The sequence below is a fragment of the Manis javanica genome, chromosome 2 (assembly GCF_040802235.1).
Source record: "Manis javanica isolate MJ-LG chromosome 2, MJ_LKY, whole genome shotgun sequence".
NCBI classification, from domain to species: domain Eukaryota; kingdom Metazoa; phylum Chordata; class Mammalia; order Pholidota; family Manidae; genus Manis; species Manis javanica.
Genome location: NC_133157.1, coordinates 120,519,535 through 120,534,476, shown reverse-complemented (window position 1 = coordinate 120,534,476; position 14,942 = coordinate 120,519,535). Strand labels below are relative to the sequence as shown.

Here is a 14,942-nt window from a genome sequence, read left to right as displayed (position 1 = left end):
CCTTGGTTTGTTCTTATACTCCACAGATGAGTGAAATCATTTGGTATTTCTCTTTCTCCGCTTGGCTTATTTCACTGAGCATAATACCCTCCAGCTCCATCCATCTTGCTGCAAATGATAGGATTTGCCCTCTTCTTTGGCTGAGTAGTATTCCATTGTATATATGTACCACATCTTCTTTATCCATTAATCTACCGATGGACATTTAGGTTGCTTCCAATTCTTGGCTATTGTAAATAGTACTGCAATAAACATAGGGGTGCATCTGTCTTTCTCAAAGTTGATTGCTGCCTTCTTAGGGTAAATTCCTAGGAGTGGAATTCCTGGGTCAAATGGGAAGTCTGTTTTGAGCATTTTGATGAACCTCCATACTGCTTTCCACAATGGTTGAACTAATTTACATTCCCACCAGCAGTGTAGGAGGGTTCCCCTTTCTCCACAGCCTCGCCAACATTTGTTGTTGTTTGTCTTTTGGATGGCAGCTATCCTTACTGGTGTGAGGTGATACCTCATTGTAGTTTTAATTTGCATTTCTCTGATAATTAGCGATGTGGAGCATCTTTTCATGTGTCTCTTGGCCATCTGTATTTCTTTTTTAGGGAACTGTCTGTTCAGTTCCTCTGCCCATTTTTTAATTGGATTATTTGTTTTTTGTCTTTTGAGGCGTGTGAGCTCTTTATATATTTTGGACGTCAAGCCTTTATCGGATCTGTCATTTACAAATATATTCTCCCATACTGTAGGGTTCCTTTTTGTTCTGATGCTGTACAGAAGCTTTTCAGCTTAATATAGTCCCACTTGTTCATTTTTGCTGTTGTTTTCCTTGCCCGGGGAGATATGTTCAAGAAGAGGTCACTCATGTTTATGTCTAAAAGGTTTTTACCTATGTTTTTTTCTAAGAGTTTAGTGGTTTCATGACTTACATTAGGTCTTAGATCCATTTTGAATTTACTTTTGTGTATGGGGTTAGACAATGGTCCAGTTTCATTCTCCTACATGTATTTGTCCAGTTTTGCCAGCACCATCTGTTGAAGAGACTGTCATTTCCCCATTGTATGTCCATGGCTCCTTTATCAAATATTAATTGACCATATATGTTTGGGTTAATGTCTGGAGTTTCTAATCTGTTCCACTGGTCTGTGGCTCTGTTCTTGTGCCAGTACCAAATTGTCATGATTACTATGGCTTTATAGTAGAGCTTGAAGTTGGGGAGTGAGATCCCCCCCTACTTTATTCTTCTTTCGCAGAATTGCTTTGGCTATTCGGGGTCTTTGGTGTTTCCATATGAATTTTTGAATTATTTGTTCCAGTTCATTGAAGAATGTTGCTGGTAATTTGATAGGGATTGCATCAAATCTGTATATTGCTTTGGGCAGGATGACCATTTTAATGATATTAATTCTTCCTAGCCATGAGCATGGGATGAGTTTCCATTTGTTAGTGTCCCCTTTAATTTCTCTTAAGAGTGACTTGTAGTTTTCTGGGTATAGGTATTTCACTTCCTTGGTTAGGTTTATTCCTAGGTATTTTATTCTTTTTGATGCAATTGTGAATGGAATTGTTTTCCTGATTTCTCTTTCTATTGGTTCATTGTTAGTGTATAGGAAAGCTACAGATTTCTGTGTGTTAATTTTGTATCCTGCAACTTTGCTGAATTCCGATATCAGTTCTATTAGTTTTGAAGTGGAGTCTTAAGGGTTTTTTATGTACAATATCATGTCATCTTCAAATAGTGACAGTTTGACTTCTTCTTTACCAATCTGGATTCCTTGTATTTCTTTGTTTTGTCTAATTGCCATGGCTAGGACCTCCAGTACTATGTTGAATAACAGTGGGGAGCGTGGGCATCCCTGTCTTGTTCCTGATCTCAGAGGAAAAGCTTTCTGTTTCTCTCTGTTCAGGATGATGTTGGCTGTTGGTTTATCATATATGGCCTTTATTATGTTGAGGTACTTGCTCTCTATACCCATTTTGTTGAGAGTTCTTATTATGAATGGATTTTGAATTTTGTTAAATGCCTTTTCAGCATCTAATGAGATGATCATGTGATTTTTGTCCTTTTTTTTGTTGATGTGGTGGATGATGTTGATGGATTTTCTAATGTTGTACCATCCTTGCATCCCTGGGATGAATCCCACTTGGTCATGGTGTATGATCCTCTTGATGTATTTTTGAATTCGGTTTGCTAATATCTTGTTGAGTATTTGTGCATCTGTAATTTTCTTTTTCGGTGGAGTCTTTGCCTGGTTTTGGTATTAGGGTGATGCTAGCTTCATAGTATGAGTTTGGGAGTATTCTCACCTCTTCTATTTTTTGGAAAACTTTAAGGAGAGTTGGTATTATGTCTTCTCTGTATGTCTGATAAAACTCTGTGGTAAATCCATCTGGCCCAGGGGTTTTGCCCTTGGGTAGTTTTTTGATTACCGATTCAATTTCGTTGCTGGTAATTGGTCTGTTTAGATTTTCTGTTTCTTCCGTGGTCAGTCTTGGAAGGTTGTATTTTTCTAGGAAGTTGTCCATTTCTTCTAGGTTTTCCTGCTTGTTAGTATATAGGTTTTCATAGTGTTCTCTAATAATTCTTTGTATTTCTGTGGGATCCATCATGATTTTTCCTGTCTGGTTTCTGATTCTGTTGATGTGTGTTGATTCTCTTTTTCTCTTAATAAGTCTGGCTAGAGGCTTATCTATTTTGTTTTACTCAAAGAACTAGCTCTTGGTTTCATTGATTTTTTTCTGTTGTTTTATTCTTCTCAATTTTATTTATTTCTTCTCTGATATTTATTATGTCCCTGCTTCTGCTGACTTTAAGTCTCATTTGTTCTTCTTTTTCCAATTTCAACAATTTTGACTTTAGACAACTCATTTGGGATTGTTCTTCCTTCTTTAAATATGCCTGGATTACTATATACTTTCCTCTTAAGACGCTTTCACTGCATCCCACAGAAGTTAGGGCTTTGTGTTGTTGTCATTTTTTTCCATATATTGCTTGATCTCTATTTTAATTTGGTCGTTGATCCATTGATTATTTAGGAGCATGTTGTTAAGCCTACATGTCTTTGTGAGCCTTCTTGCTTTCTTTGTACAATTTATTTCTAGTTTTATACCTTTGTGGTCTGAGAAGTTGGTTGGCAGAATTTCAATCTTCTTGAATTTACAGAGGCTCTTTTTGTGGCCTAATATGTGGTCTATTCTGGAGAATGTTCCATGTGCACTTGAGAAGAATGTGTATCCTGTTGCTTTTGGGTGTAGAGTTCTATGGATGTATATTAGGCCAATCTGTTCTAGTGTGTTATTCAGTGCCTCTGTGTCCTTACTATTTTCTGTCTGGTTGATCTATCCTTTAGAGTGAATGGTGTGTTGAAGTCTCCTAAAATGAATGCATTGCATTCTATTTCCTCCTTTAATTCTGTTAGTATTTGTTTCACATATGCTGGTGCTCCTGTATTGGGTGCACATATATTTATAATGGTTATATCCTCTTATTGGACTGACCCCTTTATCATTATGTAATGTCCTTCTTTATCTCTTGTTACTTTCTTTGTATTGAAATCTATTTTGTCTGATACTAGTACTGGAACACCTGCTTTTTTCTCCCTGTTGTTTTCATGAAATATCTTTTTCCATCCCTTGACTTTTAGACTGCATGTCTTTGGGTTTGAGGTGGTTCTCTTGTAAGCAGCATATAGATGGGTCTTGCTTTTTTATCCATTCTATGGCTCTGTGTCTTTTGATTGGTGCATTCAGTCCATTTACATTTAGGGTGATTATTGAAAGATATGTACTTATTGCCATTGCAGGCTTTAGATTCATGGTTACCAAAGGTTCAAGGTTAGCTTCTTTACTATCTTACTGTCTAAGTTAATTCACTTATTGAGCTATTATAAACACAGTCTGATGATTCTTTATTTCTCTCCCTTCTTATTCCTTCTCCTCCATTCTCTATATGGTAGGTGTTTTATTTTGTGCTCTTTTGTGTTTCCTTTGACTGCTTTTGTGAGTAGTTGATTTTATTTTCTGCCTTTAGTTAATATTTGGTTGGTCTGCTTTCTTTGCTGTGATTTTATTTTCTCTGGTGACATCTATTTAGCCTTAGGAGTGCTTCTGTCTAGGGCAGTCTCTTTAAAATATCCTGTAGAGGTGGTTGGTGGGAGGCAAATACCCTCAACTTTTGCTTTTCTGCGAATTGTTGAATCCCTCCTTCATATTTAAATGATAATCGTGCTGGATACAGTATCCTTGGTTCAAGGCCCTTCTGTTTCATTGCATTAAATATATCATGCCTTTCTCTTCTGGCCTGTAAGGTTTCTGTTGAGAAGTCTGATGATAGCCTAATGGGTTTTCCTTTGTAGGTGACTTTTTTGTCTCTCTCTGGCTGCCTTTAATACTCTGTCCTTGTCCTTGAGCTTTGCCTTTTTTATTATTATGTGTCTTGGTGTTGTCCTCCTTGGGTGCCTTCTGTTAGGAGTTCTGAGTGCTTCCATGGTCTGTGCAACTATTTCCTTCCTCAGTTTGGGGAAGTTTTCAGCAATTATTTCTTCAAATACACTTTCTATCCCTTTTTCTCTCTCTTCTTCTGGTACTCTATAATGCAGATATTGTTCCATTTGGGTTGGTCATACAGTTCTCTTAATATTCTTTCATTCCTGGAGATCATTTTATCTCTGCTTCAGCTTCTCTGTGTTCCTGTTCTCTGATTTCTATTCCAACAGACTCTTGCATCTCATCCATTCTGCTTTTAACTCCTTAAAGAATTTGTTTTATTTCTGTATTCTCCCTCCCAACTTCATCTTTTACCTCTTACATTTTTCTCTGCAACTCCATCAGCATAGTTATGACCTTTATTTTGGATTCTTTTTTAGGAAGATTGGTTAAATCTGTCTCGCCAGGTTCCCTCTCAGGGGATGTCTGGGATATTCTTGTCTGTATCAAATTCTTCTGTCTTTCATGGCCATAGAGGTAGTCATTGGCAGTTGGCATGTGTGTCAGCTGGGAGAACAAAGACCCTTCTTGCTTGCCTGTCACCTTCCCTTCCTGTGAGAACGGCAACCCCCAGAACGGCTTGTGCTGGGCACCTGCATGCCGACGGAGTTTCTGAGTCTGGCCCGGGTGGCTGCGGAGGATGCCCTGCATGGCTGTTGTGGGCTTGGCCAGTCTTAGGTTGCTGCTCCGCTATGGCGGGGCCTCTCTGGAGGGGGAACGGGCAGAAGGATGTTTATCACTGTGAGGGGCCTCAGAGCTGCGCTGCTGCCCAGAGGGTTTGGGTGCCCAGAGTTCCCCAGGATTCCCAGCTCCTGGGCAGAGTGTGCCCGGACGCTTCCATCCAGCTGTGAGACTGCTGTCCCTTTAAGACTTTCAAAAAGCACTCGCTTTTCTTTTGTCCCAGGGATGCCAGCTGCCGGGACCTGCTCACAGGTTTTAGTCTTCTGTGTCCCTAGTATCCAGCACGCCACACACTGTGTGTCTGCACTCCCAGTGCGCATAACTAGGGCTGGGTATTTAGCAGTCCTGGGCTCCCTCTCTCTCCCTGCTCCAACCCCTCTCCTCCCGCCAGGGAGCTGGGTTCGGGGCGTGCCCTTGGGTCCCACCAATCCGCGGCTTGTATCTTACCCCCTTCGTGAGGCACTGGGTTCTCACAGGTATAGATGTAGCCTGGCTGTTATGCTGTATCTTCTGGTCTCTCTTTTAGGAATAGTTGTATTTGCTGTATTTTCAAAAATATGTATGGTTTTGCGAGGAGATTTCTACTGCCCTACTCATGCTGCCATCTTGGCTCTTCCTCCCTTTTTACTTTTTTGGGGGGAACTTTGCCAAGGTAAACCTGTTTTTCTTTTCTTTGTATCTCTCCACTGATGTTCCTCAGGCCCTCACCTGAAGATTGATGTGATATCCCTAGTCATTTCACACCCCATGTTAAAGAGGCCTGCTTTTCATCAGTTAATGCTCTTCTCAGCCACATTGAGCTTGGAGGACATCCCTAAAAAGACTGAAATAAGTGATTACTGATGATTTCCCTTCTTGGGCTACCTATTTATTCTATACTCTAAATACCTATGGAGTTAAAGAAACAATTTTTCAGCTTTATTGAGGTATAACTGACAAAATTGTATATATAAGTTGTACAACATGAGATTTGATATACATTGTGAAATAATTCCCACTGAGTTAGCATATCCATACCCTCATAAATTTTCCTTTTTTGGTGGGGGCAGTGAAAACACATAAGTTTTACTCTCTTAGCAAATTTCAATTATAAAGCACAGTGTTGTCAACTGTAGTCACCATGTTATACATAAGATCCTCAGATCTTATTCATCGTATAACTCAAGTTTGTGCCATTTTACCAGCCTTTCCCTATTCCCCTACCCCCAGCCCCAGCTACTTTTCTACGATCTGTTTCTATTTCATTTTTTTTAAGATTCCACATATAAGTGATGGCCGTGCAATATATGTCTTTCTGTAGCTTATTTCACTTAGTATAATGCCCTCCAGATTCATTCATGCTGTTGCACATGGCAGGATTTCCTTCATGCTTAAGGCTGAATAATACTGCATTTTGTGTAAATACCACATTTTCATAATCCATTCATTCATCAGTAGACACTTAGGTTGTTTCCATACTTTGGCTGTTGTGAACAACAATGCTGCCATGAACCTGAGAGTGCAGATACCTCTTTGAGATTGTGATTTCACTTCCTTTGCATATATACTCAGAGATAGGGTTGCTGAATCATATGGTAGTTCTATTTTTAATCTTTTGAGGAATCTCCATTCTGTTTCCCATAATGGCTGCACCTGTTTACATTCCCAACAGTGCACAAAGGTTCTCTTTTCACTACATCCTTGTCAAATTTGTTATCTCTTGTATTTTATAGATGTTAGGTGATATCTCATTGTGGTTTTAATTTACATTTCCCTGATGATTAGCAACTTGGTGATGTTGAGTACCTTTTCATCTACCTGTTGGCCACTTGTATGTCTTCTTTGGAAAAATATCTATTTAGGTCCCTCACCAATTTTTTAATTGTGTTTTTTTTTTACTTGAATTTATGAGCTCTTTGTATATTTTGGATATTAAGTCCTTTTGGATATGTGGTTTACAAATTCCACAGCCTGCCTTTTCATTTTATTGATTATATCCTTTGCTGTGTGGAAGCTTTTTAGTTGTAGTTTGATGCTTATTTTTGCCTTTGCTTTGGGTATCAAATCCAAAAAACCATTGCAAAGTCCAATGTGAAGTTACTCCTACTGTTTTATTTTAAGAGTTTCATGGTTTTAGGTCATACTTCATGTGTTTAATCCATTTTGAGTTGATTATTGTATATGGTGTTAAGATAGTCCAGTTTTATTTCTCTGCATGTAGATGTTCATGTATACCATTTATTAAAGAGACTATCCTTTCTCCATTGTATATTCTTGGCTCCTTTGTTGCTAACTAACAAATATATGCATGGGTTTATTTCTGGGCATTTTGTGTTCTGTTCCATTGATCTATGTTTCTGTTTTTATGCCAATACCATATTGTTTTGATTACTATAGCTTGTAATATAATTTAAAATCAGGAAGTGTGATGCCCCCAGCTTTGTTCTTTCTTCTCAAGGTTGCTTTCGCTGTGTGGGGTCTTTTGTGGTTCTGTACAAATGTAAGATTTTTTTTTTTCTATTTCTGTGAAAAATGCCTTTGGAATTTTGATAGGGATTGCATCCAATTTGTAGATCACTTTGGGTAGTGTGGAAATTTTAACAATATCCTTCCAATCCATGAATGTGGAATATCTGTTTATGTGTATCTTCTAAAATCTCTTTCATCAGTGATAATTTTTGGTATATAGATCTTTCACCTCCTTGCTTAAATTTATTCCTAGCAGGGCTCTCTTGTCCCCTTCTGGTGTGAGCCAGGAGCTATGTCCTCTTGCTTGATCTCTAAATAAAAGCCTCTCACTTCCTTTCCTAAAAAATATATATATATATTCCTATTTTATTCTTTTTAATGTTATTGTAAATGGCATCATCATCTTAGTTTTTGTCTCCAATAATTCATTGTTAGTGTACAGAAAGTAATTTTAAAGTAATTTTTGACAGGTGTGAACTTACTGTTGCAATTTTGTTAATTGTTTTCTGCTATTTTTTATAGTTCTTTTGCATCTTTCTTGCCCTCTTCCTTTGTGATTTGATGATTTTCTGTAATGATATTCTTTGATTCCTTTCTTTTTATCTTTTTTATATCTACTGTAAATTTTTGCTCTGTGGTTACCATGAGACTTATATAAAACATCTTATAGTAATCTATCTTAAGCTCATAACAGTTTAACTTTGAATGCATTTTAAAAGCTCTACATTTTTACACTACCCTTTCCCACATTTTATGTTTGTGATGTCACAATTTACTTTTTTTATATTGTGTATCCATTAACCAATTGTAGTTAATGGTTATTTTTAAAGGCTTTGTCTTTTAATCTTTATACTAAAGTTATAAGTGATTTGCCCACCACCATTGCAATATTAGAGTATTCTGAATTTAACCAGTGTTAATTATAGCCTGTTAATTGGAACATGTCTCAGTGTGGGTCTCTTTAGTTTCATCATTTTCAGTCCTTTTTGGGCTTAATGGATCTTGATGTCCATTTCTTTCTCCAGGTTAGGGAATTTCTTGGCCATTATTTATTTGAATAAGTTTTCTTCCCCTTTCTCTCTCCTTCTGGAGCCCCTGTAAAAATAACATGTATATTGACCCACCTAACTGTTGCCACATAAGTCCTTTAAGCTATATTAATCCTTTCTCATTCTTTTTTCTTTTTGCTCCTCTGGATGAATTCCTCTGCCATGTCTTTGAGTTCACTGATCATTCTTTCACTTGCTCTAGTGTACTGTTGAATCCCTGTATTGAATTTTTCAGTTCAGTTATTGTATTCTTCAGCTCTTTGCTTTCTGCTTGGTACTTTTTAATATTTTCTCTTTGTTGCAATTCTCACTTTGTTCATGCATTACTCGCCTGACTTCAGTGATCATCTTTATTACTGCTATTTTGAGCTCTGTCAGGTAAATTGCTTATCTTTGTTTCATTAAGATCAGTTTCTGGAGATTATCTTGTTTTGTTTAGAATATTTTCTTCTCCATCTTCATTTTCCCTGACTCTCTGTGTTGGTCTCTGTGTATTACATAAAATTGCCATCTCTTCAAGATGAATCTTATCAGTCAGCCCACCCGAGCTCCTGGTTGCCTGTCAAACCTTTTTGTGCCTGTTTAAGCTGCTGTCTTTGTTCTTAGTGGCTCTCAGTAATTGAGGGTATGTCAAGACCAGCAGTGTGCCAAAGAGGAGGATTGCAGTGAACACCTAGATACAGATTTATTAGAAGCTGGACCCCCAGGCAGTAGCTGGTAAAGTATGCAGTCAGACCCCTGCCAGGAAGTAACTGGGAGATGGACATTTTTGCCTTTCCCCCTCCACTGAGCCTGGGTGTAAAAGCTCACCTTTGCCCTTTTAAAAACTGCTTTTGTGTTTGCTGTAGTCCTGTGGGACTCGTGAATGCAAGCCCCATTTGCTGTCAGTGCTAGGTGATGTGGTGGTCCATCCCTCAGGTAACAGCCATAAAAGTTGGGGAGCTACATGTGTGGCCATGCTCATGGAGGAGCAATTTTATATGAAGTTCTTAGAGATAACAGATGTAATCAGATGTCACCAAGAGCTTAAAACACAGTTTTATAAAACATCTGTTTCCTCAAGACAGTTATTACTCTTCATTGGTGAAGACAAAAATCAATGGCATAGTTTTCACAAAGCTAGATTGACAGTATTTATTTTGTCACAAAAAATGCTGTAAGATTTATGCAAACATTTCTCTTTGAAATGTTGAAACAGTACAGAATATTAATATATTTCCCATTAAAATGAGTGTGTTTAAGCCTCATGCCCAGTATATTAATCATGAGCCAATATATATGTTATGTTCTATTTTCTAATGTATGGTAAAATCTCACTTAAAATTTTGTTGTTATGAATAAAGAATATGTTAATTATTTACAATATATCAAACATATTTTAATATGGGTATGGACAACAAAAAATATATATATTAAATACATTTTTATATGAGTATGGACAACAAAATAATATGTTAAAATAGCACTTCTTATGTTTTCCCATTACATGTGATAAAGACAGCTCAGCCTGTTACACCTAATTCTGAGAAATAACCATTGCTCTAAAAGGAAAAAACTGAAAAATTATTTTTATTTTCTAGGTCGTCCTTTGTGGAGGGTCTTCTCGAATCCCAAGGCTACAGCAACTGATTAGAGATCTTTTCCCAGCTGTTGAACTTCTGAATTCTATCCCTCCTGATGAGGTCATCCCTATCGGTGCTGCTATAGAAGCAGGCATCCTTAGTGGCAGGGAAAACCTTTTAGTGGAAGACTCTCTTAAGATAGATTGTTCTGCAAAAGATATTTTAGTTAAGGTATATTTAGCTTTTTTCTGCTTTTCCATAAACATAGTATAAATTTATTGCCATAACTTTTCATATGCACCATACCACCATTTTACAATAAAACTTTGCATACTGGTAAGCATTTTAAATTTGGATGTATAATTTTACTTTTAATGAGTTTCTTATATTCTTTTTGGCTAGTATTTAACATGTTAATTTCTTAATTATCTGCAATTTTAGTCATAAGCTTCTAATACAGGTAGATAACAGGTTTCAATTTACTTTTAAATGAAGTGGATTGGGTTTAAGGATCATTTCTATTTTCTTCTCTTTGCCAGTCTATAGCTTCCAGATTATCAACCAGGAATATATATATATATAATCCATTTAAAACAGAAGGGGTTATTATCATTGTAATGCCAAATACCAAAGGATATTCACATTATTTTCCTGTTTATTAGGGAGTCGATGGATCAGGAGCCAAAAGTTTTACGGTGCTATTTCCATCAGGGACTCCTCTGCCAGCTCGAAGACAACACACTTTACAAGCCCCTGGAAGCGTATCTTCAGTATGCCTTGAACTCTATGAGTCTGAGGGGGAAAACCCTGCAAAAGAAGAAAACAAGTTTGCACAGGTCAATAAATATGATTGGACCATGAATTAGTCATATGAAACTGTTTAGCTTTTCCACTGAGATTAGATTCAGTTTACCTTCAATTAATATAAAATATATACGGGACATCTAACACATTTTGATGAATGGATTACTTTTACTTACTCACTTTTGAAAGAGAAGAAATAGGGAGGTTTAATTTGAAGGAGTTACAGAAAAATAAAAACAAAATGCTATTTATATTCATATTGTTTTTCTTTGTGCTCTTGATCCTTTTTGGTTAATAAGATAAAAGCAGGGAAAATGACGTTTTTTTGTTTGCTAAATGCCTGGCGCTGTAGTAGGCAATTTATAAACATAGTCTCAAAATGCTGTGAGATAAAACATTACTATATGCATTTTATAGATGATTAAGAAACAGATTCATGGTAGTAAATACCTTGTTATTTTCTTGATTGAGTTAAGACATCTTCAGGTTGGTTTTACTCCTGGGCCCCCTGTTCTTGCCATTATACCATGCTGCCTCTCCTATAGGATAAGGTTGCTTTTTCAAAATACTACATGCGTATTTCACACTATATGGTCCTCTCCATCTTTTAGAAAGAATGAGTTGGAGCCATGTTATTTGTTTAGAAACATGCCCAAGAAATAAAGTTACATTAAAATACACACACAAGGACTGCAGAAACATATTTATGGTATGGTGTCATCTGTGTTTAAATAAAAAGATTGAGAGCATGGGTTTATGTGCGGGAGGTGGTATTCGGGTAGGTGTGTGTTCTTAGATATCCCTGCATAAATACAGAAAATATCTATAGGTATTCAGGAAACTTACCTGACTACGTTTGAAGGTGCCAGGAGGGTTTTTTTTTTACTTTTAACACATTATACTTAATTTTTTTTTGTAAACAACAGAAGGACATGAGCATGAATTACCTCTATAGTAAAAAAAAAAAATGTTGGTAACTAAAGAGAATGTATAATATCTTTAGCTTTATATCTATTTTCTAATTTCAATAAAAGAATAAAACATACATGACATGCCTGGGCTCCATCTCAGACTTAACATCTTAGAATCTACTGGACTCAGGCTTCTTCAAGTAGTAAGTTTTCAAAAGCTCCTCCAGATGTTTCTGTTACCTAAATGAGCACCTTCCTATGCACCAGATTCCTAAACTCAGTTGGCAGTCTTAGTATTCCTCTAGCTTCTCTCTCCTTCGTTCACTACGTACGTTTCCTCTACACATGCTGCCCTTAATACTCTGCTGCTACAGTCACTATATCCTAATTTACAGATGCCAGGAGGAGAAGAGCTAGTCACATAACACTGAATTTGTTAAGAAATCGTTCAGAGACCCATTTGTTCTAATCTCCCAGAAATGAGTGAACCAAGGTACTTAGTGCCTGCCTAAGATCATAAAACTGACATAATGGCAAAATCTGACAGATAACTTCCAAACTTGATTTACTGATAAACTTTATTTGGGAAACTGAGGAATTTTATAAATTCATTAGTATCTCTACATACAAATGTAATCTTAGTTGTAGAAAAGAATTGCCCCATGCTTTTTAAAAATAGCTAAGTGTGTTTAAAATATTTGAATTTTTGAAAGTATGTACAGAAGACTGACCATAATATAACCTGCATGTTACTGCTAATGGCTTTGTTACCAAATAGAAAAGCAGCCTTTATTTTCTGAGACAAACAGTACGTCACAGACACAACTTTAATCTAGGACATGACATTTAAGAGGGATAAGTATATTAGTTATCTTATATGCCATCCTTCTAAAGAAGATATTTCTAGTTAAGAAAGCTTAATCCTGTTTTCTGAATTCTGATAAATGGAGACTTAGAAATCATCCTAACTTTATTAAAAGGTTCATTTTAGTAATAAGTAAGATTTCATCCACTGGAATAATTGATGCATCTGTTTATTAATATGTTAAAGTACTGAATCATCTTTATATTATTTTTACATTAACAGGTTGTACTCCAGGATTTAGATAAAAAAGAAAATGGATTACATGATATATTAGCTGTTCTTACTATGAAAAGGTATAAAATTAAACTACTTCTGATGTTACGAAAATTCACTTTGATGTTTGTATTAGTTTGATTCTTCACCCATTATCATTCTGGGAAAATCATGTATTAAAAACTTACAAAGAGTTAATCAGTGAATTATAATTTTTGCCCTGTAAAATTATGATCTTTTACAAAGAAAAGTTTTTCTTAAGTTATTTATTTGCCTTCTGAATTTGTTATGAACTCTAACTATTTTTGGTGGCGTTGAGTTAAAAAATTGGTCCATTCAAGTTTGAGATATAATTTTTATCAATTTTAAATATACTTTTCTAAAATTTACGTAACTGGAATTATTTATCTTATGAAAGGATAAATTTATTTCAGTACTACTACAGAAAATCTTTTGGAAATTGCTGATCAAATCCAAACATTTCCCCAACAACAGTCCATCCATAAATAATGTGTTTGGCAGTTAAATCATTTCCATATTAACATTACAGATGATTCATTCCACAAACCATACTTGTAGGAATATTGAATTCATTAGAGTTAGTTTGCTTTGTTGGGCTTGAAAATGGTATTATGCATCTTGATTTTGCAGTCTTTAATTTATGATCCTTATCATTATGGGCTGTTAAGGAATACAACTTTGATCTCGATGGTCTAGAAGGAAATTTTTAAGAACAACTAATTATAGAATATGTTACTAAATTTAAAGATACTGAAAGTGTGTTTCTTCTTTAATACTCTTCTTTCAAAAATTAAAATTATGTCTTGTTATCTCAAAGTACTCAAGTAACTTTTAAGGACTTACTATTTTTTTTAAATGAGCTTAAGAAATCTTATTTGTTTGTTTGTTTAGGGATGGATCTTTACATGTGACGTGCACAGACCAAGAGACTGGAAAGTGTGAAGCCATCACTATTGAGGTGGCATCTTAGTGGTTTACAGAAACCATGAATTTTTTTAGAATGATAATATCAACATTATTTGGTTTTGTTTATAAATGGTGTTTATATTAAAATACTTTTTGAATGAATGGTATAGTCTATGTTTCTACTAAACTACAATATATTGGTAACTGTTTTCAACCTTTTTTTGTTTTCCATTTAAGATGATTCATTATTAATGGGAGATGTGGGGAATTTCTTTCTATCATGAACCTCTGTAGAATTACATTGAGTGGATTGAAGGAAATTTTATAGGAAATTTAACATTGTATTTTTGAAGTTATTTTGTTTCTGTAAATCTCATTTTAAGAAGTCTTTTTTTCTTGGATGATTAAGAGAACAATTTAAAAGTCTGATAGTAAATGAAAAAAAATTGCCAAGCCATGTGCAGTTAGATACTATTTTTGCTTACAAGAAAAAAGTAAACTTACAAGCCCAACAATTGTGTATAGGTATGTATGTGACAAACACAGAAAAAAGTTTAGAAGACTAAACAGCAAATTCTTAATGGTGCCTTCTTTGGTGAAGGAAAATATAAGGGAGGTGCTTTTCCTTTTTCTTTCTACAATTTAGTTTGATTTTTCCCTCTAACATGTTTTTCTTTTGAAATGAAATGGTTTTTTTTATTTTGAAGAGAGGACTAACCACATTCTATTCATCAGAGACCATTAACAAGTGCATTTAAATACTCAGTGGGTTGCTAGTGAAAAAGCTCATTCTTGATATAAAACAAATACATCTGCCTATGTAGAGGGAAAAGCTGGAAGTTGAACAGTGCACATCAGACTCTAGATTTTTTTTGCAAGGGAGGATTTTTCCATTCATTTTTCTCCTTGGTTCCAGCAAACTTGAGAAGAGGAAGTATCTTCCCTCAATGGTAAAATTTTAGGACTTGCTGTTTTTAACTGTTCAAACTTTGTGGATGAGCTT

At 35.7% G+C, this 14,942-nt stretch overlaps 1 protein-coding gene across 1 annotated transcript in view; it reads left to right on the top strand.

Annotated features, from left to right (window-relative positions):
* The window catches only part of HSPA14 (heat shock protein family A (Hsp70) member 14), a 41,592-nt gene extending 27,491 nt beyond the window's left edge, over nt 1–14,101 (top strand). The window contains exons 11-14 of the mRNA XM_017660344.3: nt 10,238–10,450; nt 10,882–11,055; nt 13,022–13,092; nt 13,925–14,101. Of these exons, the coding sequence (XP_017515833.1) occupies nt 10,238–10,450; nt 10,882–11,055; nt 13,022–13,092; nt 13,925–14,003 (537 nt within the window). The 3' untranslated portion in view covers nt 14,004–14,101. The remainder of the gene's footprint in view (nt 1–10,237; nt 10,451–10,881; nt 11,056–13,021; nt 13,093–13,924) is intronic.
* The last annotated feature ends 841 nt before the right edge of the window (nt 14,102–14,942 follow it).